The sequence below is a fragment of the Leucoraja erinacea genome, chromosome 20 (assembly GCF_028641065.1).
Source record: "Leucoraja erinacea ecotype New England chromosome 20, Leri_hhj_1, whole genome shotgun sequence".
Lineage (NCBI taxonomy): Eukaryota > Metazoa > Chordata > Chondrichthyes > Rajiformes > Rajidae > Leucoraja > Leucoraja erinaceus.
The window spans coordinates 19,602,581-19,625,243 of record NC_073396.1 but is presented as its reverse complement, the minus strand read 5'-3'; the positions used below and the strand labels follow the sequence as shown (position 1 = coordinate 19,625,243).

Genomic DNA, 22,663 nt, shown 5'->3' with positions numbered 1-22,663 from the left:
AAAAGAAATAATTAGAGGAATATGGGGCAAACACGGGTAAATGTCCAGATTAGATGGGGCATGGATGAGTTGTGCTGAAAGGCCTGTTTCCCTGTTGTGTGACTATGACTAGCTGCCGTAATCCTCGTGGGTGGAGAATTCTGGGGTGTCATTCTGATCGTTGTCCATCTCTCATTTTGAGATGATGACCCTGGTTATAGACACTTCAGCTGCACACACACACACATACACACACACACATACACATACACATACACGCACACACTACACATACGCACACACCACACATACACACATACTACACATACACATACGCACACTACATACACACACTACACATACACACACTACACACCACACATACACACACTACATACACACACCACACATACACACACTACACATACACACACCACACATACACACACTACACGAACACACACACACTTACACAGACATACACACTACACACACATATACACACACACACTACACACACACTACACATACACACACTACATACACATACGCACACTACATACTCACACCTACATATACACACTACACGTACACACGCAACACACACACTACACATATACACACACACACTACACACACATACATACACACACACCTTTTAGGCACACAAAGACAAAACCAATGTCAGGCTGGGGAGAAGATCTGGCAGGAGGGAGGCAGCGCGAGGCTGGGGAAATGCGGAGGTTGTGGCGGGAAGACTTCCCGAGAAAGTGAAGTGGGAGACAACAGTCAGATGTTTACATTTGTGTCTATTCTTTGAATGTTCCGGTTTCCAATCAGGCGCTGAGTGGGCAGCTCTTCCCAGGTCCGCCGCTGCGGCCCCAGGGAGGACCCAGCGGCGCCCTGACGTCACTCCGCGACAAGATGGCGCAGAGCGGAGCGAGTCGCGGCCGCGGGATCCTGGCTGCCCTGCGCCGGCTCGTCCCGTCACCTGAGGCTCCGCGGCCGCCCCGACACTTGGTGCGGGGACTGAGGACTTGCACAGCGGCAGGTCAGAGGGGAGGGAGAGGAGTCATGGCATCTTACAGCGTGGAAACAGGCCCTTCGGCCCAACCTGCCCACACCGACCAGCATGTGTCCCACCTGCACGCGCTTGGTCCACATCCCTCCAAACTTGTCCCATCCATGTACCTGTCGAACTTTCTGAAACATCGCGATAGTCCCAGCCTCAACTACCCCCTCTGGCAGCTTGTTCCATACACCCACTACCCTTTGTGTGAAAACGTTACCCCTCAGGTTCCTATTAAACCTTTCCTCTCTCACCTTAAACCTATGTCCTCTGGCTCTCGAATCTCCTACAATGGACAAGAGACTGCATCTACCAATCCCTCTCATGATTTTATACACCTCTACAAGATCACACCGCATCCTCCTGGGCTCCGAGGAATAAAGCTCCAGCCTACTCGTCCTCTCCCTATAGCTCAGGCCCTCAAATCGTGGCAACATCCTCATAAATCTTCTCTACCCATTCCAGCTTAACAATATCTTTCCTATAATGTGCCCAAGACGGGGGGTGGGAGGAGGAGATGAGAATTCTGGGTGACAGTCGGTCCACTGGAGGAACAGCGGGTCGGGCAGCATCTGGGGGTGGAGGGAGGGTCAGGATTGGGATCGGGAAGCTGCACCGAGAGAGCTCCTCAACAGTTTGTTTGTCAAACAGGAGCAGATGCTGACTGTCTGGGTGGCGTTACCGCGAACCGTGCCTGGGCTGGGCGAGGGATCAACGAGAAGCAGCTCCTGTGGCAAAAGGGGAGGGGGGGGGGGGTAACCCGCTGACGTTTATGTTCGTTTACTGATGCCTGGTCACTGGGCATCTTTGCAGGCAGGACGTTGCAGTGCCCACCTTTGCCGGGTGCCGGCTCGCTCCCCTGGCGTCCATACAGCACGCAGTCGGCTCAGAGTCTGGAGGAAGAATCCTTGCACAACATTATCACCGACTCAGAGAAACTGAAAGGTGGGTCGCGCTGACGTGGATGACTGAGTTTGTAATGTGGATGATGTCTGGCAGCCTGGCAGTCTAGACGGTTCCACACTGGCCCAGTTCTCTCCCCAGGACATGCGGGTCCCCCTGGTAATGATCTGCTCTGACATTACTGTCGTATCTGCCTCCCCTCACCCACTTGGGTCGTTCCAGTCCCCACCAATTGTGCAGAGAGAAGCTCAGACACCAGGTGCCAGCCACAACCCTGGGTCTGGGTGATTCTGCTTCCCATCTCTGCCCTTCTGTCCATTCCTAATGACTCCCTCTGACCTCGGGAAAATTATTTACAGTATTGAGTCAGCCCTTTAGTACATCAACCAGTACAGCATAGGAACAGGCCCTTCGGCCTGGCCTGCCCATAACGACCATGATCCAATCTGACGTGTCCTCTGTCTGTACGTGATCCATATCCCTCCATTCCCTACATATCCGCATGCCTACCTAAAAACCTCTTAAACAACACCATCATACTTGCCTCGACCAGCACCCCTGGCAGTGCATTCCAGGCACACACCACCCTATGTAAAAAAATAATAGATTTTTATTTTCATTTTCCAAGCCCGACACCAGGGCCCAGTCTCTGATGTGACAAAACAGCCTGCAGTTTTGTAATCTGCTCATGCTTTCCACATCTTGTATGTCCAGTGCGATCATCCGTCCAGCTCCCTTTTTTAAAAAAATGTTTTATAATCAAAACATTTATTCAATTATTAAAAAATAATATTTACACTACAATAAAACAAGCCAGAACCCACCACCATAATACAATACAAACATATATCCATAATAAATTGTTATACAATTATGATACAATCCTTATTGAGGATACATTCTACATCCTGTAGAGTAGCGGTCCCGGAACTCCCTCAGGGTGCCCGTAGACAGTGCATATTCCCTCTCTAACTGCACCCTGGCACGGACGTATCCCCGGAAACGGGGCAGGCAGCCGGCTCGGGTAGAGCCCTCCACCACCTGGCGCCGTGACTCACGGATGGCCAGCTTGGCCAGGCCCAGGAGCACCCCAACCAGGACATCTTCAGCCCTACCCTGTCCCCTACGCACAGGGTGTCCAAAGATGAGGATGGTGGGTGAAAAATGCAGTCAGAAGGCAAGAGCAGCCCCTTTAGGTATTCAAATAGTGGCTGCAGCCTCACACACTCCATGTACACGTGGTACACAGACTCTTCCAGCCCGCAAAAGTGGCAGGCGGCTGGCGAGTCTGTGAACCGTGAGAGAAACAGGTTGCAGGGAACACCTCGGTGCAATACCCTCCACCCCAGGTTCCCAATGTAGAGGGGGAGAATCCCTGCGTAGAGGATACCCCACCGGGGGGGGGGGGGGGGGGGGGGGGGGGGGGGGGGGGGGGGGGGGGGGGGGGGGGGGGGGGGGGGGGGGGGGGGGGGGGGGGGGGGGGGGGGGGGGGGGGGGGGGGCCCTCGTGGCCGGAAGGCAACACCGACCGCCACTTGGTGTCTGGATGGTGGACCAGGGCGAGGAAGTGCAGTGTGTGGAGGAGGAGCCTGTACAGGACACGCCTCCCTGCGTCTTGGAGGGAGATGAAGGGTGTCGAGGAAAGGAGGCTCAAATTGTGTGGGACCGGCTCCCGGGATGGATTACGGCGCCTGGGTCCGATTAATACTTCCAGCTGAGCGGGGGCTTGCTCAACCACAAGTACTCCACACGTTTGAGCCCCCCCGACACCCGGTGGGGCGGGACAAGGACCGGCTGCTCTCACCCCCGGGCCATCACCCTCCCCGTCCTGCTCCCTTGGGAGGTACCAGTCAGACCTGCTCTGTCCCCTGTAGGGCAGCCCCCTGCACTGGGCATTGAGCCGCTGATCTCTAGCGCCACCCCTTCCATGTTCTGTCCTCTTGTAGATACAGAGGCCAGGGCAACACAGAGCTGCATTGTGAGCTTGTCAAAGCCTTGTACAGCTTCCTTGCACTTGCACATAACTCCCACCCCCCCTTTAGCCACAGCATTGATCCCCTCACACACCACCGTTTCTTTTCGTTAAAAAAAAAAAAATTCTTTTTGTCCCTTATACTCAATTGAACACTCTTCAGTTCCTGCACTCTGCCTCTGTCTCTGCTCACATCATGCAGCACGCTATGCTACCACAGTTCACCTCTCTACCTGTTTTTGTCACTCTCTATACTCCCCTCACTAGCTCAGTTTCCGGTTAATTTTCTTTGATCCGTGACAAGAGAGGAGTAGCACTCTGTTTGTTTTAACAAGACCCACGTGGTTTTCAGCAGTTCCTGATTCTCCCCTCTGCAGAGGTACTCCCTCTGCAGAGAGGAATGGCCCAGGTTCTTTACTCCTTCCGTATGACAATCTTGTTGGTTTGTTTGAACTCTGCTCTCACTGCATGTCCTTACACAGGATCTTTATCGAAGCACGAATTTCAGGCTGAGACCAAGCAGCTTCTGGATATAGTGGCGCGTTCCCTGTACTCCGAGAAGGAGGTGAGCAATGCCCCCCTCCCCGAGCTCTGCCGCTTCATTGCCTTGCTGCCGATCGTGGTCGCTGCCGTTGCCTCTGCCTGAATGGTTTTTATCCGGTTGCTGACTGCAGGTGTTCATTCGGGAGTTGATTTCCAACGGGAGCGACGCCCTGGAGAAGCTGCGGCATCGGCTGGTGAGCAGTGGGAACCCGCAGGGACCGCTGGAAATCCACCTCCAGACCGACGTGGACAAGAGGACCCTAACCGTGCAGGTGAGCATCCTAACCCAAGAGAACCAGGCCATGCCAGCCATCAGCCACCTAATTACATTCATCCTGTGTTAGTCCCATTCTGAAACCAGAGCACAGGGGAAACGCACTTGGTTATGGAGATTCATGGTCATACAGCTGGGAAACAGGTTCTTCAGCCCAACTCGTCCATGTCGACCAAGACGCTCCATTTAAGCTGGTCCCACTTACCTGTAACGCTCAAAACCTTTCCTATTCGTGTAGCTGTCCAAATGTCTATTAAACTTTGTAATTGTACCTTCCTCTACCACTGCCTCAGGCAGGTCGTTCCATATACTCACCACTGTCTGACTGGAAAAAGTTGCCTGACTCCTCTACCTTATGTTAAACATAACCGGGACTGTTCACCCCATCTGGGCCCCTTTGCGATTTAAGGTCACCTCTCAGCCTCCTTTACTCCAAGGAAAACTGATCTGGCCTCCCGATACCTCAAACCCCTCAATCCCAGTAACATGCTTGTGAATCTTTCCCGCGTCATATCTAGCACAATTACATCCTTCCTACAGCAGGGCGACCGGAACTGCACACATTACTCCAGGTGCAATCTCACCAACGTCTTGTACAGCTGTAACATGACGCTCCAACTCCTGTACTCTGCCCCCCCCCCTGTTCAATGAAGGCCAGTGAGCCAGATGCCCTCGTGGCCACCTTGTCGAGCTGTGCCACTGCTTCCAGGATCTCCAAATGTTGGCAGCTGTAAATCCTGGTGGTGTGGGGGCAGGGTAACCCGTCCTGAGGGAATGGGGGGTGTCTGTAGAAACCATGGTGATTAGCCGCCCTTGTGCTGGTCTTTATGGGTGCCCACCACCCCCTCCCCCATCCCCTCCGCACCCTTCCCCTGCCCCCCCTCCGCTCCCTGCCTTCTCCTCCACCCTGCCTTACAGGCTAAAGCTCACCATTTGATGTAATTAAGGTAAAGGAACCCATAGGAGGTGGAGACCATAATATGATAAAATTCAACCTGCAGTTTGAGAGGGAGAAGATGAAATCGGATGTGCCGGTATTAAATGCTGAGCAACTTGGAGGCCAAGTCATTGGGTATTTTTAATGCGGAGATTGACAGGTTCTTGATTAGTAAGCAGTCAAGGATTATGGGGAGAAGGCAGGGGAAAGGGGGTTGAGAGGGAAAGATAGATCAGCCATGATTGAATGGCAGAGTAGACTTGATCGCAGCCAGGGGTAGAGTTGCCGGGGGGCCGAACAGCCTGATTCTGCTCATATGACATGATTTAAGATGTTCAACATGTTTGGTTCTTGAGGTTTATGTCCCTGTTCGGTTGAAAGGAAATAGTAAAAATTGGAAAGAGCCATGGTTTTCAAGGGAAATTGGACACTTGGTTCGGAAAACAATTATTATTTTACAATAATTATAGGCAGCATGGAGTAAATGAGGTGCTTGAGGAGTATAAAGAATGTAAAAAGAATCTTAAGAAAGAAATTAGAAAAGCTAAAAGAAGATATGAGGTTGCTTTGGCAAGTAAGGTGAAAGTAAATCCAAAGGGTTCTACAGCTATATTAATAGCAAAAGGATAACGAGGGATAAAGTTGGTCCATTAGAGAGTCAGAGTGGACAGCTATCTGCAGAGCCAAAAGAGATGGGGGAGATATTGAACAATTTATTTTCTTCGGTGTTCACCAAGGAGAAGGATATTGAATTATGTGAGGTAAGGGAAACAAGTAGAGTAGCTATGGAAACTATGAGGATCAAAGGAGAGGAAGTACTGACACTTTTGAAAAATATAGGATAAGTCTCCAGGTCCGGACAGGATATTCCCTAGGACATTGAGGGAAGTTAGTGTAGATATAGCAGGGGCTATGACATAAATATTTCAAATGTCATTAGAAACGGGAATAGTGCCGGAGGATTGGCGTACTGCGCATGTTGTTCCATTGTTTAAAAAGGGGTATAAGAGTAAACCTAGCAATTATAGACCTGTTAGTTTGACGTCAGTGGTGGGCAAATTAATGGAAAGGATACTTAGAGATAATATATATAAGCATCTGGATAAACAGGGTCTGATTAGGAACAGTCAACATGGATTTGTGCCTGGAAGGTCATGTTTGACTAATCTTCTTGAATCTTTTGAAGAGGTTACTCGGGAAATTGATGAGGGTAAAGCAGTGGATGTTGTATATATGAACTTCAGTAAGGCCTTTGACAAGGTTCCTCACGGAAGGTTGGTTAAGAAGGTTCAATGGTTGGGTATTAATGGTGGAGTAGCAAGATGGATTCAACAGTGGCTGAATGGGAAATGCCAGAGAGTAATGGTGGATGGTTGTTTGTCAGGTTGGAGGCCAGTGACTAGTGGGGTGCCACAGGGATCTGTGTTGGGTCCACTGTTGTTTGTCATGTACATCAATGATCTGGATGATGGTGTGGTAAATTGGATTAGTAAGTATGCAGATGATACTAAGATAGGTGGGGTTGTGGATAATGAAGTAGATTTTCAAAGTCTACAGAGAGATTTATGCCAGTTGGAAGAGTGGGCTGAAAGATGGCAGATGGAGTTTAATGCTGATAAGTGTGAGGTGCTACATCTTGGCAGGACAAATCAAAATAGGACGTACATGGTAAATGGTACGGAATTGAATAATGCAGGTGAACAGAGGGATCTGGGAATAACTGTGCACAGTTCCCTGAAAGTGGAACCTCGTGTAGATAGGGTGGCAAAGAAAGCTTTTGGTGTGCTGGCCTTTATAAATCAGAGCATTGAGTATAAAAGTTGGGATGTAATGTTAAAATTGTACACGGCATTGGTGGGGCCAATTTTGGAGTATGGTGTACAATTTTGGTCGCCTAATTATAGGAAGGATGTCAACAAAATAGAGAGAGTACAGAGGAGATTAACTAGAATGTTGCCTGGGTTTCAGCAACTAAGTTACAGAGAAAGGTTAAACAAGTTAGGGCTTTATTCTTTGGAGTGCAGAAGGTTAAGGGGGGACTTGATAGAGGTCTTTAAAATGATGAGAGGGATAGACAGAGTTGACGTAGATAAGCTTTTCCCACTGAGAGTAGGGAAGATTCAGACAAGGGGGCATGACTAGAGAATTAAGGGACAGAAGTTTAGGGGTAACATGAGGGGGAACTTCTTTACTCAGAGAGTGGTGGCTGTGTGGAATGCGCTTCCAGTGAAGGTGGTGGAGGCAGGTTCGTTTTTATCATTTAAAAATAAATTGGATAGTTATATGGACGGGAAAGGAATGGATGGTTATGGTCTGAACGCAGGTATATGGGACTAGGTGAGAATACGTGTTCGGCACGGACTAGAAGGGTCGAGATGGCCTGTTCCCCTGCTATAATTGTAATATGGTTATTATATTATATGGTTATGTAGAGTAGTGGGGGTGAGGGTGGGGCCCTGGTGGGGCTGCCAGTCTGTGGCTGTTCTGTGCTCATCCCAGCTGCTGCTTTAAACGTTGCCGGTAACCTATATCCCCTCTCCCACCCCCTCCCTCCTGCAGGACACGGGCTTGGGGATGACCAGGGAAGAGCTCATTCAGAATCTGGGAACGATTGCACATTCGGGATCAAAGGTAGGATGGCCTCAGAGGGTCAAATGTTCTTGTTACAAGCTGCGTAATTCGCTGAGTAAAACACACAGTGCTGGAGGAACTCAGCAGGCAGGCAGCATCTGTGGAGGGAACGGACAGGCAACGTTTCGGATTGGGACCTTTTAGACCCAGAACATCGCCTGTCCATTCCCCATTCCCTCCACAGATGTTGCCTGGCCTGCTGCAGTACTCCAGTACTTTGTGTTTTGCTCAACATTCAGCACCTGCAGATCCTGTGCCTCCAAGTCAACCCCCGCCTGCTCTGCCTTCTCGGGTGGTCAATGTGTCTCCACAGACCCTGTCATCCTGGCCAGGTGCGTCTGGATGAATCTTACTTGCAGTTGTAGTCCTGGTATGTCTCTTTAATTCAACACCCACAATGTCGGTCCCACTCAGTGGGTCAGACAGCCTCTGTAGAGAAAAGGTGTTAAAATCCATGTCCCCTTCACGTCAGAACGTGACATTTCTATTGAATGCTTGATTATATATTATCAATGTGTACTGTGTTTACAGGCCTGTTATGCTACTGCAAGTAAGAATCTCATTGTTCTGTTAGACTTTACTTTTGACTTTAGAAATACAATGCGGAAACAAGTCCTTCGGCCCAGCCAATCCGAGCTGTCACCCCTACACTAGTACAAATGTTACCAAACCCAATTCACCTACAAACCTGTGCGTCCTTAGGATTTTGGAGGAAACCAGAGCACCTGGAGAAAACCCAGGTCACAGGGAGAATGTACAAACTTGGTAAAGACAACACCCATAGTCAGGATCAAATCTGGGTACCTAGCGCTGTGGGGTAACAACTCTATCGCTGTGCCGCCCTATTGGTACAAATGACACTCTTGAATCTTGATGATCAGAGAACTCGAGCAGACAGCCAGCAGGGTGGAGGGTCAGAGCAGCTTCTGGCACTGTGGTTCCCGACACCTGCATTAGTGGCTGTGCCCCCTCTCCCGGCATGCATCATGTTTACGGGTCATTGCCAAGGGGTCATTCCCAGGGCCACGGGGGGAGGGAAAGGCATTGATGGGCTTGGACTGACCTCTCTGCTTGCGGCAGGCGTTCCTGCAGGCGCTGCAGGGCCAGGCCGAGGCCGGCTCCAGCATCATCGGGCAGTTTGGAGTTGGTTTCTACTCCGCCTTCATGGTGGCCGACAGAGTGGAGGTGTTCACCCAGGCCGCCGAGCCCAGCAGCCCCGCACACCACTGGGTCTCTGACGGGTGAGAGACTACATCACGCACCGAGGGGGGGGGGGGGCTGGGGTGTGAGAGACCACCCCTCACCGGGCCGAATTGGGGCGGGGTGGTGAGAAACTATGCCTGGGAGGGGGGGCACCGAGAGAGAGAGAGTGGGGAGTCACAGAGAAGGTGGAATCATGGAGGGGAGGGTCGCTGCGCGGAGGAGTGTGGTGGAGGGAGAGGGGTGAGAGGAGGGAGGACAGGGTGGTGCGTGGTGTTGGAGGGGGCGTGGGCAGTGCTGCCACACTGCTGACCCTGGACTTCTGTGCCTTCAGTTCGGGCATGTTCGAGGTGACTGAAGCGTTGGACGTGACGCCGGGGACCAAGATTGTCATTCACCTGAAGGAAGATTGCAAGGAGTTTGCCAATGAAGACCGGGTCAAAGGTGAGAGGCTGAAGGTGCTCGAGGTGTGAGACATCAGGTGTGTTGACCCTGGGGGGGGGGGGGGGGGGTTCCCTCTGCCTTCCACCCTCCCCTCTTTCTGCTCTGCTACACCCTCAGGAACTCCTGTCATGGGTCTAGGATTGTAATTGTGACATGTACCGAGTGAAGAGCTTTGTCTTGCATACCAATCAGATCAGATAATACTATACATAAATACTATGCAGTCCAGCGGAAGGTACAGAAGCTTGAAAGTGCCCACCACTAGACTCGGGAACAGCTTCAACCCCTCTGTAATCAGGCTTCTGTGGACATTGGAGCTGATGTGCTACAATGCTGAGAACTATATTCTGCACTCTGTATCTTCCCCTTTGCTCTACCTATTGTACTTGAGTTTGACGGTTGTATTCATGTATAGTATTATCTGATTTTATTGGATACTGTGCAAAACAAAGCTTCTCTGTCCTTGATACACGTGACAACGATAAACCTGAAACTTTCCGTGAAGCTCTCGGTACTGGAGCTCAGCCGGAGAGTTCTGCTGAATTTGAACTGGGCCCACAGCTGGATGTGTCTGGGGTATGTGGCTGCATCACTGGTCAACATCGTCTCATCCGAAGAGCTGGGCAGATTTGCGTGTGGGGTGGGATTGTACTGTGGGTGGGTCTGGGGCTGTTGTGTGAGGGGGGGGGGGGGGGGGGGTCGCTGAGAGCTGCGCCGTCCTGTGGATGATGCAACAATGTTTCAGCTGCTCAGTACAAGTTTACAAGTACTGAGCCGTTTACTGCTGGTGACCAGGTCTGAGGCTTGGATTATAGCTGGTAACCGGTCTAACTACCCTGTTGCTGGGAGTCTGTGACTGTTCTAACGCTGCTCTCGGTTCATTTTCCAGAGGTGGTGACCAAGTACAGTAATTTTGTCAGCTTTCCCATCTACCTCAATGGCCGTCGCCTGAACACGCTGCAGGTGGGTGTTGCAGCCACGTGCAGAAGGGACCCTCCTGACACAGAACCGCCCCTCCCGCCACAAATCCCTCTCTCCCCCCCTCCTGTCACTGTTTCCTGCCACTGTTGTTGCCCGGTGCAAAAATCGCCCGGCCCGTCTTCCCTCTGGCACATTCCCCCCTCCACCCCGCGTGCGGTTCCCCAGCCGCCAAACTTACACCGTTGGCCTGTTTCACACCTTGTGCCTGCGCTCTAGGCCCTCTGGATGATGGACCCCAAGGAGATCAGCGAGTGGCAGCACGAGGAGTTCTACCGCTACGTGGCCAAGGCATACGACAAGCCGCGCTACGTGCTGCAGTACCGTGCCGACGCCCCGCTCAACATACGCAGTATCTTCTACGTGCCCGACACGGTAGGTGGCAGCGGGCCCAGCTCTGGGCTGGGGGGGAGGGGGGGTGGTGGTGCTGGGTGGCCGAGCAGGGGGCAGCTCACTGCTGCACCCACGTAAATAGCACGCACTGGTACACCGTCCCGTAACCAGGGTAGCTGTGCGCACTGGGCATGGTGAGGGACGGGGTGGGAGCCAAAATAGAGTAATCCAGCACAAATACAGGTTATTCGGCCCACTGTCTCCATGCTGACCAAGGTGGCATACAATGGTGCAATGACACTTTATTGTAGCCTACCTAGATACAGTTAAAGTCTTAGCAAATGATTCCGTAAAATCATGCTGTACATCAAACTATATTCATAAATCACAAAAGTGCAACAGTTGTACAGTCAGAATAGACTTTGTTGAAGCAAAACATAAAGAGGCTGTCCCTCTCTCCGTGCAGAAGCCGAGTATGTTTGATGTGAGCAGGGAGATGGGCTCGAGTGTTGCTCTGTACAGCCGCAAGGTGCTGATCCTGACCAAGGCCAGCGACATCCTGCCCAAGTGGCTGCGCTTCCTCCGGGGTAAGTCTGGGGACCACTACAAGGAGGTTCAATCCTAACTTGTGTGCTGTCAGTGTGATGTTTGCACGTTCTCCCTGTTATATGGGTTTTCTCCGGGTGCTCCGGTTTCCTCCCACATCCTGAAGACACGCGGGGTTGTTGGCCCTCTGTAAATTGTGTACAGATAGTGCTAGTGTACGGGGTGATCATTGGTCGTCGTGGACTCTGGGCCAAAGGGACTTTCTCTACTGTATCTTTTAAGTATAAAAGCCAAAAGACCCTTCGGCCCAACTTACCCATGCCGACCAAACTTCCCCTATCCACAATAGTCACACATGCCCATGTTTGGCCTATATCCCTCTAAACCTTGGATAGACATAAAAAGCTGGAGTAACTCAGCAGGACAGGCAACACCTCTGGAGAGAAGGAATGGGTGACGTTTCGTATCGAGACCCTTCTTCAGACTGGTTTCGTTTAAGGGAAACGAGATATAGACGATGATGTGGAGAGATAAAGAACAATGAATGGAAGATATGCAAAATGTAACGATGATAAAGGAAACGGGCCATTGAAAGTTTGTAGGGTGAAAATGAGAAGCTAGTGTGACTTGGGTGGGGGAGGGATAGAGAGAGAGGGAATGCCAGGGTTACCTGATGCGAGAGAAATCAACATTCAACAGGTAAGCTGCCCAAGCAAAATATGAGATGCTGTTCCTCCAATTTGCATTTAGCCTCACTTTGACAATGGAGGAGACCGAGGATATTCCCTCTAAACTTTGCCTATCCAAGCCCCTGTCCACGTGACATTGTGCTGCCTCGATGGCCTCTCGTGGGGGAGAGGAGAGGAGGTTTGCTGGGCCACCCTCACGTCTGTCTGTTTGTCCGTCCCCGGCAGGTGTGGTGGACAGTGAGGACATCCCCCTCAATCTCAGCAGGGAGCTGCTGCAGGAGAGCGCACTCATCAGGTAGGGGTGCTGGGGAGAGATGGGGTGTGCCGGGCAGGGGGATATGATGGGGGGGGGGGGGGCAGATATGGTGGAGGGTGGGTGTCGGGGGGGAGACACACTGAGCCCAGGGTCACCGTCCTGATGCTGCTCACTCCGGGACTCCGCCCCCGCAACGTGGGGGGTGGGGCCTGCCCTTGGTGATCCCGGGACCCCACTCTTCTCCCTCCCTTCGATGGTCCCTGTGCCCCTTGGTGGTCTCTGATTTCCTCGCGGTACCCCCACCTGCTCAGTGGCCCCAGGGTCCTGCTGATCCGCTGTCCCAGACGGCCAGGCTCCCAGCGCAGTGCTCACCCCGTACCCACACAACGCTCGCCCCGTGCACCAGTGCAGTGCTCGCCCCGTGCCCCAGCGCAGTGCTCGCCCCGTGCCCCAGTGCAGTGCTCGCCCCGTGCCGTCCCGGCGACTCACAACTGTGTTTGGTGGCAGGAAGCTGCGGGAGGTGCTGCAGCAGCGGGTGATCAAGTTCCTCCTGGAGCAGGGCAAGAAGGATCCGGAAAAGTTCCTCAAGTTCTATGATGATTACGGGCTCTTCGTCCGCGAGGGCATCGTGACGGCCACAGACCAGAACGTCAAGGTCTGTGTCACCCCCACGCCGAACCACTGCCCCCCTCCCCGCCACCCCCAACTCAGTGCAACGTAGAACACAAAAACAAGTCGTTCGGCCCACAATGTCTGTGCAGATATGATCCCAGGTTAAGATGACGTCCTCTACCTACACGTGATCCACATCCATCCATTCTCTGCATATTCATGTGCCAGACTCCTAAACATACTCTCGCATCTGCCTCCACCACCATCCATATGTCGCACACATCTCCTTTAAACTTTGCCCCCCTCTCTCCTTAAAGTTATGCCCTCTCGTCTTTGGCATTTCCACCCTGGGAAATGGATTCAAGAAACATTTGCAGCAGCTCCCAGCCAGCCATGGGAGTGTGTGGACAGCTGGTCTGTTTATGATGGGAGAGGTATCTCTATCCAACGCTCACGTACATAAGACTGGCAGAGTGGCGCGGCGGGTAGATCTGCCGCCTCACAGCGCCAGAGACCCAGTTTCGATCCTGACCGTGTGTGCTATCTATGTGGAGTTTGCACGCTCTCCCTGTGAGCACGTGGGTGCTCAGGTTTCCTGCCACATCCCAAAGACGTGCGGGTGTTGTCAGTTAATTGGTCTCTGTAAATCGCCCCTAGTGTGTACAGAGCAGGTGAGAAAGTGGGATAACATAGAACTAGTGTGAACGGGTGATCGATGGTCAGCAGGAACTCAGTGGGCCGAAGGGCCTGTTTCCATGCTGCATCTTTACACCAATCACGACGTCTAGTGTGCAGTTCCCTAGACTGGGCCTGGGCACCTCTTGTCACCCTGCACACCAGCCCACAGCAGCAGTGCCATTCCCAGCTGCAGGAGTGCCACATTGGCACCAGTGCAGTGCCTGGGTGCCGGGGCCTGTCCTGCCGCTGCCGCTCCCCTCCAGCCCTGCACCGTCCCGGCTGTGGTGGAGCTGCTGCCTTTAACGGGCGCCCTATTCCTCCAGGAGGAGATCGGGAAGCTGCTGCGGTTCGAGTCGTCGGCACTGCCGGCGGGGGAGGTGAGCAGCCTGGCAGAGTACGGCAGCAGGATGAAGGCTGGCAGCCGCAACATCTACTACCTGTGTGCCCCCACACGCCAACTGGCACTGCACTCGCCCTACTTCGAGGCCATGAAGCAGAAAGAGATGGAGGTGAGAGTGGGGGAGTGTGGGGGTGGGGTTAGAGCCCCGGGCCCGGGGGGGGCGATTTAGAAGGGAAGCCCCCACTGGGGCTGCAGCCCCTCCTCATCGCCAATCGGGAGTGTTCCATTGTCACACGTACCGGAACCGAGCAGTAACATTCCTACTGGCAGCTGCAGTCAGCTCAATCCTGACCTCAGGTGCTGTCTGTGTGGTGTTTGCACATTCACCCTATGACCTCACCTCGTGGGTTACCTCCGGGTGCAGAAGAAGGGTCCTAACCCAAACGTCACCCATCCAGAGATGACCCGCTGAGTTACTGCAGCACTTTGTGTCTTTTAAGGTTTAGGGCAGGGGTGTGAAATGCACAGGGGTCCGATCTGGCCCACGGGATGATTTACCCGATGCCAGAGCAGGCTGCAGCTGTCCGCAATGCCGGATGGGGCTTCGTTTGCGGCACGATCTGGCGTGCATGAAGTCACATTTTGCCCGTGACCTAAAATGGGCCTGACACCCCTGGTTTAGAGGGACAGGGGCCCCGTTTGGCATGGATTGGGTGGGCCGAAGGGCCCGTTTGCGTACTGTGACTGTAAAGCTCCCCTTGCTGTGCCCGCTGCAGGTTCTCTTCTGCTACGACCAGTTTGATGAGCTGACTCTGCTGCACCTGCGTGAGTTTGACAAGAAGAAGATGATCTCGGTGGAGACCGGCATCGTTGTGGACCACTACAAGGAGGAGAAGTACGAGGACAGCAAGGCAGGTACGACCCCCGGTGGCAGGTACAATGGTATGTGTGGTGTGGGCAGGTACTGTGGTGGGTGCGCTGCTGTTGAGGGGCCAGGGCAACATTGCTACAGAGTGGGGTGGCCAGGCCCGGCCAGACTCAGGGTGTGTCGCACTCACACTGAACTACTCTTGCTGCAGTGAAGATCCTTAGCAAAACACAAAGTGCTGGAGGAACCCAGCGGGTCAGGCAGCATCTGTGGAGGGAATGGTCAGACGATGTTTCATTTGGGTCCCTTCTTCAGACCATTCCCTCCACAGATGCTGCCTGACCCACTGGATTCCTCCAGCACTTTGCTCAGGATTTCAGCACCTGCTGTTCCTCATGTGTCAGGTGAAGATTTAGTGCGGTAGCAGCAGCTGGTCGATCAGACGGGGACCGGCCGGAGAGCCTGGGTCTGCTAGAGGTTTGAAAAGCAACAGTTGAACTCACATTGTCTCAAACTGTCATTTTGAACAATTATAATTATATGGGTTGTGAAGACGGCGCAGTTTAAGCCGTGACCCCATTGGTCGATAGAACGGACCCCCAAAGGCCTCGTGGATCTGACAGCCTACCTACCATGTCTACACCTCTCATAATGTTATACACTTCTCCTTCCAGCGACGGAGCGCCTGTCTGATGCCGAGGCGGAGGGGCTGGTGGCCTGGATGAGGAACGGTCTCGGAGAGCGGGTGGCCAACATCAAGGTAACAGTCAGAGGGACGAGCCCCAACCTGTAGCGTCAACCACCCTTCCCCTACAGATGCTGCTTGACCCACTGAGTAAACCACCTTCCTCACGCAGTGGCCATTGAAGGTCTGGAATCACGTAGCATAGACAGACCATTCTGCCCATCATATCCATGTCAGCCATCCACTAATCCCATTTCCTGCAATTAATTTGTGACTTCTGGCACTGCAACCTGTTACACAGATCCCATTCACTACACTCTCCCTATTCCCCCCCATTACCTACAATCCCCCCATTTTCCAACAACAATGTAAACCACCGCCCGCCTCCGCCCCAACCCCCCCCCCCCCCCCCGCGCCGCATTTCATGTTTTGTGCACAGTGTGAGTCTCTTCCCCCCTCCCCCCAGCGCTTGGGATGCATATGCCCTGCTGTGCGGAGAGGTTTGTGGCAACAGGTCGCAACGGACCTCGATTAGACCCCTCGCTCCCCCTCTGGATGTGCGTTTGCGACGAAGGATTGGGGTTGGGGGGGGAGGGGTGTTGGTGCAGGGTGCAATCAGTCTGTATCTCCCCCTAACAGCTGACGCCGCGCTTGGACACACACCCGGCCATGGTGACGGTGCTGGAGATGGGCGCCGCCCGGCACTTCCTGCGCACACAGCAGCTGGCCGGCTCCAGCGAGGAGCGGGCACAGGTCCTGCAGCCTACCCTGGAGATCAACAGCAGGTCAGCATCTGGGGAGGGGGCTCTGTGGATGGAGGGTGGGAGAAGGCTCGGGCTGAAAGGGAGCAGACTTGGGATGGCGATGGTTCAGTGACTTTGGCAGAGCTGCCCCTCACAATGTGTCCTTTTGCAGCCACGTCCTGATCAAGAAGCTGAACGAGCTGCGGGATGGCGATCCGGAGCTGGCCTGCTTGCTGCTTGACCAGGTGAGGGGTCCATCATCGGTATCCGGCACTGTGGCATGGCTGCGAGGGTCCAGTTTAGAGCACCGAGGTCCTGCGCTCTTCAAATGGCAGGAGTGTAATCCAGACTCTGCAGGCAGAGGGGAGTAGTTTAACTGGGCTTCATGTTCGGCATGGACATTGTGGGCCAAGGGGCCTGTTCCTGAGCTGTACTATTGTATGCTGTGTGCACTGTGACTTGGACGACACCACCTGGCAGCATTTTTGCTCGTATTGCAACTAGACATTTTTTTGATTGCTGCTTGGATTAATTCCTGTATCCCCACATTATTGCTACAGACTTCCTGTGACAATAAAGTGTCATTGAGCTATTGATAGCAGCAGGTTTGTGGCAGCGTGGCTGGATGGCCTTACATCGGCGACACCAAGCACGGACTAAGCGACCGTTTCATTGAACACGCGCTTGGTCCACCAACACCTGCTAGATCGCTTGGTTGCTAACCGATGTAACTCCCCTTCCCATTCCCGCACTGGCCTTTCTGTCCTGGGCCTCCTCCATTGTCAGAGTAAGGCCACACACAAACTGGAGAACCAACACCTCATATTTTGCTTTGGTAGCATATTACCCAATGGTATGAACATTAAATTCTCCAAGGTTAAGTAACGTCTAACTAACCCTCCCCCCCCCTCCCTCCCTTTCTCCCCCACACATGCCTCTTCCCTCGCTTGTGCCCACCTGGACTGCCGCCCATTTCTCCCCCCCACACCCGCTACCTTCCTCTCTGGCTTTTACAATCTGCAATACCCCAAACCTGTCTTGCACCTACTGTTATCTCTTACCTTTGTTCCAACCATCTGCCTGTCAACCCCCTCCCCCTTATAATCAGTCTGAAGACCCAAAAAGTCTCCTACCCACGTCCTCTAGAGATGCTGCCTGACGCTGAGTTACTCCAGCTCTCTTTGGCCTTGCTCTGACCCGGTGCTGCAGATCTGCGGGCGGGCTGCACTGCTGCTGCTGGCGGTGGCCGGTACTGCAGGGAGATCGGGCAGGTTCTGAGCCTGGGGAGGTGGTAGGCAGATTTCATTTACCCTCCCTGTCTTCATTTACTGTCCATACCTGTCTGCCGTTCTTCCCTCACTCACTCGCCCAGGTGTAGCAGGGAGTTTGCAGCCTATGTGATTTCATTCTGCAGTAAGTCCCTGCTGCCTCTTTGATGGATCTTAGACCCGCTTCTCTTAACAGCATTAATGAACAGAGTGATCTTGGGTCCTAAGGCTCCCTGAAAGGTTTAGAGGGATGTGGGCCAAACATAGGCAGGTGGGACTAGTGTAGATGCAGCAACTTGGCTGGCATAGCTGAAGGGCCTGCATCTGTGCTGCATGGCTCTATGAAAGTGACAATTAAGGGCATTAAGTATAAGAGTCAAGAAGTCATGATGCAACTTCACATTTGGAGTATTGCGTGCAGTTATGGTCACCCCGTTACAGGAAGTATGTGAAGGCTTTGAAGAGGGTGCAGAGGAAGTTTACTACAATGCTGCCAATATTGGAAGGTATTAGCCATAAGGAGATTTTGGCCAAACTTGGATTGTTTTTCTGGAATGTCAGAGGTTGGGAGGGGGGAGGAGACCTGATAAGATATATAAAATTATGAGATGTAGACGGTGGTGTATGAAACTGTTATGGGGCGTAGCTGGGGTAGATAATCAGTCTTTTATCCGGGTCAGGGTGTCTAGGATTGGAGGATAAAGATTTAAGGCGAGAGGGAAACGATTTAATGAGGACTTGAACAACTGGTTTTTACCACAGGCTGGTGGGGCTAGCCTTGCTAACGAGCTGCCAGAGGGCGTGGTAGGAACTGCATTGGAATGGTGGGCCAAACCCGGGCAAGTGGGGCTAGCCTTGGTTGGTGTTGTGATCAGCATGGATTAGTTGGACCAAATGGCCTGTTTCCCTGCTGCTCTGAATTGTCCGAGGGGCAGCGTGTGCCACCCCAGTGGGCACCAGGAGGTGAGGCTGTGTTCCATGCCTGCGGTGGGCTCGGGTTCCAGAGAGTGCTGCGTTCGGTGAGGCTGGTTGTGAGCAGAGGCCTCCGGATACCTGCTGTGACCAAGAGTCTGCTTCATTTCAGATCTACGACAACGCCATGATCGCCGCAGGGCTGAACGACGACCCTCGCCCCATGATCGGGCGGCTGAACCAGCTGCTGAGCCGGGCCCTGGAGTGCAGCTAAGGCATCACCCATCGGTCAGTCACCCACCCCAGTGATGTGCGGTGACACTCCAGCAGTCAATGACCCCCCAGTGACACCCACTCCCAGCCGACTCCAGCCCTGCGCCTAGACTGTGAAATTACACAAATGTTAAACACTATAATATAATCTGTGAATAAAATCATTACAAGCTTTGATGTCTCAGTCTGTACTAGCCTCCCTATCCTGTGATGTTTTACCTACGAGAGGGAAGATTTAAAAGGGACCTGAGTGGCAGCTTTTCCACACAGAGGGGGGAATGGATCGAGCTGCCAGGGACATGGTTGAGGCAGGTAATGTGACGCAGCCAGAGCCGCTGCCTCACAGCACCAGAAACCCAGGTTTGTTCCTGATCTCAGGTGCTGTCTGTATGGAGTTTGTACGTTCTCCCTGTAACTACATAGTTTTTCTCTGGGTGCTTTGGTTTTTGCCCATATCCTAAAGACGTGCAGGTTTGTAGATTATTTGATCTTCTGTCAATTGCCCCGAGTGTGTAGAGAGTGAATGAGAAAATAGGATAGCAGAACTAGTGTGAACTGGTGATCGATGGTCGGCGTGGACTCAGAGGGCCGAAGGTCCTGTTTGCATGCTGTAACTCTAAAAAGGCACTTGGACAGGTACACGGATTGGAAAGATATTGAGATATAAGAGACTAATACAATGGGATTCAGCCGGACAGGCAGCATCTCTGGATTGCACTAGTACAGAACTTGGATAGGCTGAATGGAGCATGTTTCCAGATAAAAGCTGGAGAAATGGTGGGAGATGAGATTTGCAACAGGGAAGCGATGTCTAAAAATAAAAGATGTTGGCCCGTGTGTGCCGTGGGAAGGCGAACGGCTGTGAGTGGCAGATGCAAGCAATGGCTCTGCATGGAGCTGGTGTACAGATCGTGTCTGATTGGCTGTATCCTGGCATTTGCACACTCCTGGCTGCAGTCGTAACTGAGCTGATCTCGGTGTACCAGGCACCAGCTGTCTTATCTCTTCTCAGCCTTTACCATCTCTCTCCCTGTTCTGAGCAGTCATGGGCCAAACTATCACAATTTTCAGGATTAATTCAGCCTTTGAGCACCTCAAAGCAAGACAAGTAGTCACCCCTTCCCCTCCTCCAACTCTCCACTTCCTCCATCTCTCCCCCATCCTGTGCCCAATACTACACCCCACACAGTGCTGAGGCCTGGCATAGCCCAGTGGGACCCTGGTGCAGGGGGATGTGAGGGTGAGCAGATAAACCTGTACACCAGGCCCAGCCTGAGCCTACCAGAATTGGTGTCAGTCGCTGAATCTCCACTGGCCGTGAAATATTAGTCCGGTGAATAGTTGTGGCTGTGGCAAACCAAACACTGCGTTCATGAGTCTTGCAGACGGAGCCAGTGGGACAAACAGCAGGAGGAGGCCATTTGGCCCTTCAAACCTGTCCCACTGTTCACCCCTGTCACGTCACTGCCTTAACCACATCAAATGCAGGGTGAGTCAACAGAATTAAGATGAGAGGGGCAAAGTTTAAGGCAGATGTGTGGGGCAAGATTTTTTACATGGAGGCGGTGGGTGCCTGGAACGTCCTGCCAGGGCTGGTTGTGAAGGCAGATACGACAGTGGCATTAAGAGATTTGGATAGGGCACATGGATATGCAGGGAAAGGAGAGATATGGGCACTGCGCATCTATCGTCTATCATATTGTTCAATTTGTACTGTACATGTTGTGCTGCAGCAAGCAAGAAGATTGAGACAGATTGAATATTGCAATGGAAACTGAAATCTCATAAATTTAGTGAATAAACAGAATGTATAAGAGGCTTTGGGTTTAATCAGGCGATTAAAACGTAATCCTACTTTTAACATTGTATTTGGTTTAGGGTGGGAAATTCCCCAATACTACACCAGGCATTATCAAAAACCATTCTTAAAGCACTCCAGAACTAGGGTGAATTAAGTTTTACGGTAGCAGGATTGGGAACTGTAAAATCCCTCATACAACTCCAGTGCCAGCTTTGCATGCAAAACACAGATGACAGCAGTACATTGTAATTGTTTTAACAGGAGGCCTATGGATATGGATATTTGGCGGTGCGACTCACCCGTTGCAGCGGCCCCTACAGCCTGTCTGTCTTTTTTTTATTTTTTGTCTAGTTAAATGTAGTGCTTGGTGTTTTTTAATAGTATTTTTAAATGTGTAAATGTGGGGGGCGGGGGGGGAGAGGGGGAAACTATTTAAATCTCTTCCCTGTCCGGGAGACCCGACTTTTTCCCTGTCGGGTCTCGGCTGTCGTTGGGGCCTAGCACCGTGGAGCGGCCTCCAGCCTGAACGACCCGGGGGCTCCAGTCCCGGAGACTGCGGAGCTGCGGACTCACCATCGTCGGGGGTGGCCGGCCTCGGAGCGTGGGGAGCGGCGGTGACTCGCTGCTGCAACGCGACTCCTGGGGCTCGGAGGCTCCAGCAACGCAGCCGCAGGTCCGGTGGACTGTGACATCGGGAGCTCGCGGGTCTGGGAGGGGAGAGAGACCGCTTCCCGGAGCTCCCGCAACGCGACTTCTCCAGCCGGTGTCACGGGGTTGGAACAACCCGGACCGGGACGAACATCACCCGGCGCGGCTTCATGGCCGTGGGACTCACCATCGCCCGTGGGGGTTCCAACCTTGGACTTTCAGACCGGGAGCGGGGCCGTAAATCGCCCCGCGCGGCCTAAAATGGCCGTGGGACTCATCATCGCCCGCCTGGGGTTTGGACATCGGGAGAGACATGGAGAACAGGGGAGAGAAAAGACTTGCCTTCCATCACAGTGGCTTCACTGTGATGGATGTTTGTGTGAATTTAATTATGTGTATGTCTGTAAGACAGTGTCTTTGTTTGTATGGCTGTGGAAACAACATTTCGTTTGAGTCTCACTGGGGCTCAAATGATAATAAATTTGTATTGTATTGTATTGTATAAAGAGTAAAAAGAGGCACGAGTGGACTTTGGGCTGCTGGAGAATGATACAGAAGTGATAACTGGAGATCAATAAATAACTTTTTTGCATCAGTCTTTACGGTGGAAGACACCAGCAGTGTGCCTGCAATGCTAGAGAGTCAGGGGGTGGAAGTTAGTGGAGTGGTAATTACCAAGGAGAAGGCACTAGGAAAACAGAAAGGTCTGAGAGTGGATGTCACCTGGACTGGATGGACTGCACCCCAGGGTTCTGTAGGTGGCCTTAGTGTCACTAAAGTTTGGAAATAGAAAATTGCAAATATCACCCTGCTGTACAAGGAAGCAAAGTAGAAGAACAGAAACTATAGGCTGGTTAGACTGACTTATGTGGTTGGTAAGATTCTAGAGTCAATTATAATGGATGACATGCAGTAGTTCAAAATAAAATAGACCACAGTCAGCATGGTTTTATGATGGGGAGATCTTGTCTGATGAATCTGCTGGAGTTCTTTGAGGAAGTTAATAGCAAGACAGACGGGAGGCAGTCTGTAGATGTTGTTTACCTAGATTTTCAGAAGACCTTCGATAAGGGGCTGCACGT

At 52.4% G+C, this 22,663-nt stretch overlaps 1 protein-coding gene across 1 annotated transcript; it reads left to right on the top strand.

The window, feature by feature from the left end:
* The first annotated feature begins 871 nt into the window (after positions 1 to 871).
* On the top strand, positions 872 to 19,306 carry trap1 (TNF receptor-associated protein 1). The gene is made up of 18 exons (XM_055651524.1): positions 872 to 1,030; positions 1,862 to 1,993; positions 4,405 to 4,487; positions 4,597 to 4,737; positions 8,236 to 8,307; positions 9,388 to 9,548; positions 9,842 to 9,951; positions 10,841 to 10,914; positions 11,149 to 11,304; positions 11,729 to 11,849; positions 12,723 to 12,792; positions 13,261 to 13,408; positions 14,367 to 14,552; positions 15,160 to 15,298; positions 15,926 to 16,011; positions 16,576 to 16,721; positions 16,852 to 16,924; positions 19,032 to 19,306. Exons 1-18 carry the CDS (start codon positions 904 to 906, stop codon positions 19,131 to 19,133), a joined length of 2,127 nt encoding a protein of 708 aa, XP_055507499.1. The 5' UTR covers positions 872 to 903; the 3' UTR covers positions 19,134 to 19,306.
* The last annotated feature ends 3,357 nt before the right edge of the window (positions 19,307 to 22,663 follow it).

Bases quoted from the DNA above. Each gene is read 5' to 3' on its own strand.
- trap1 (XM_055651524.1), top strand. From the start codon at position 904: ATGGCGCAGAGCGGAGCGAGTCGCGGCCGCGGGATCCTGGCTGCCCTG. The intron at 9,549-9,841 runs GTGAGAGACTAC...CTGTGCCTTCAG, and splicing joins CACCACTGGGTCTCTGACGG to TTCGGGCATGTTCGAGGTGA. The intron at 15,299-15,925 runs GTACGACCCCCG...TTCTCCTTCCAG, and splicing joins GTACGAGGACAGCAAGGCAG to CGACGGAGCGCCTGTCTGAT.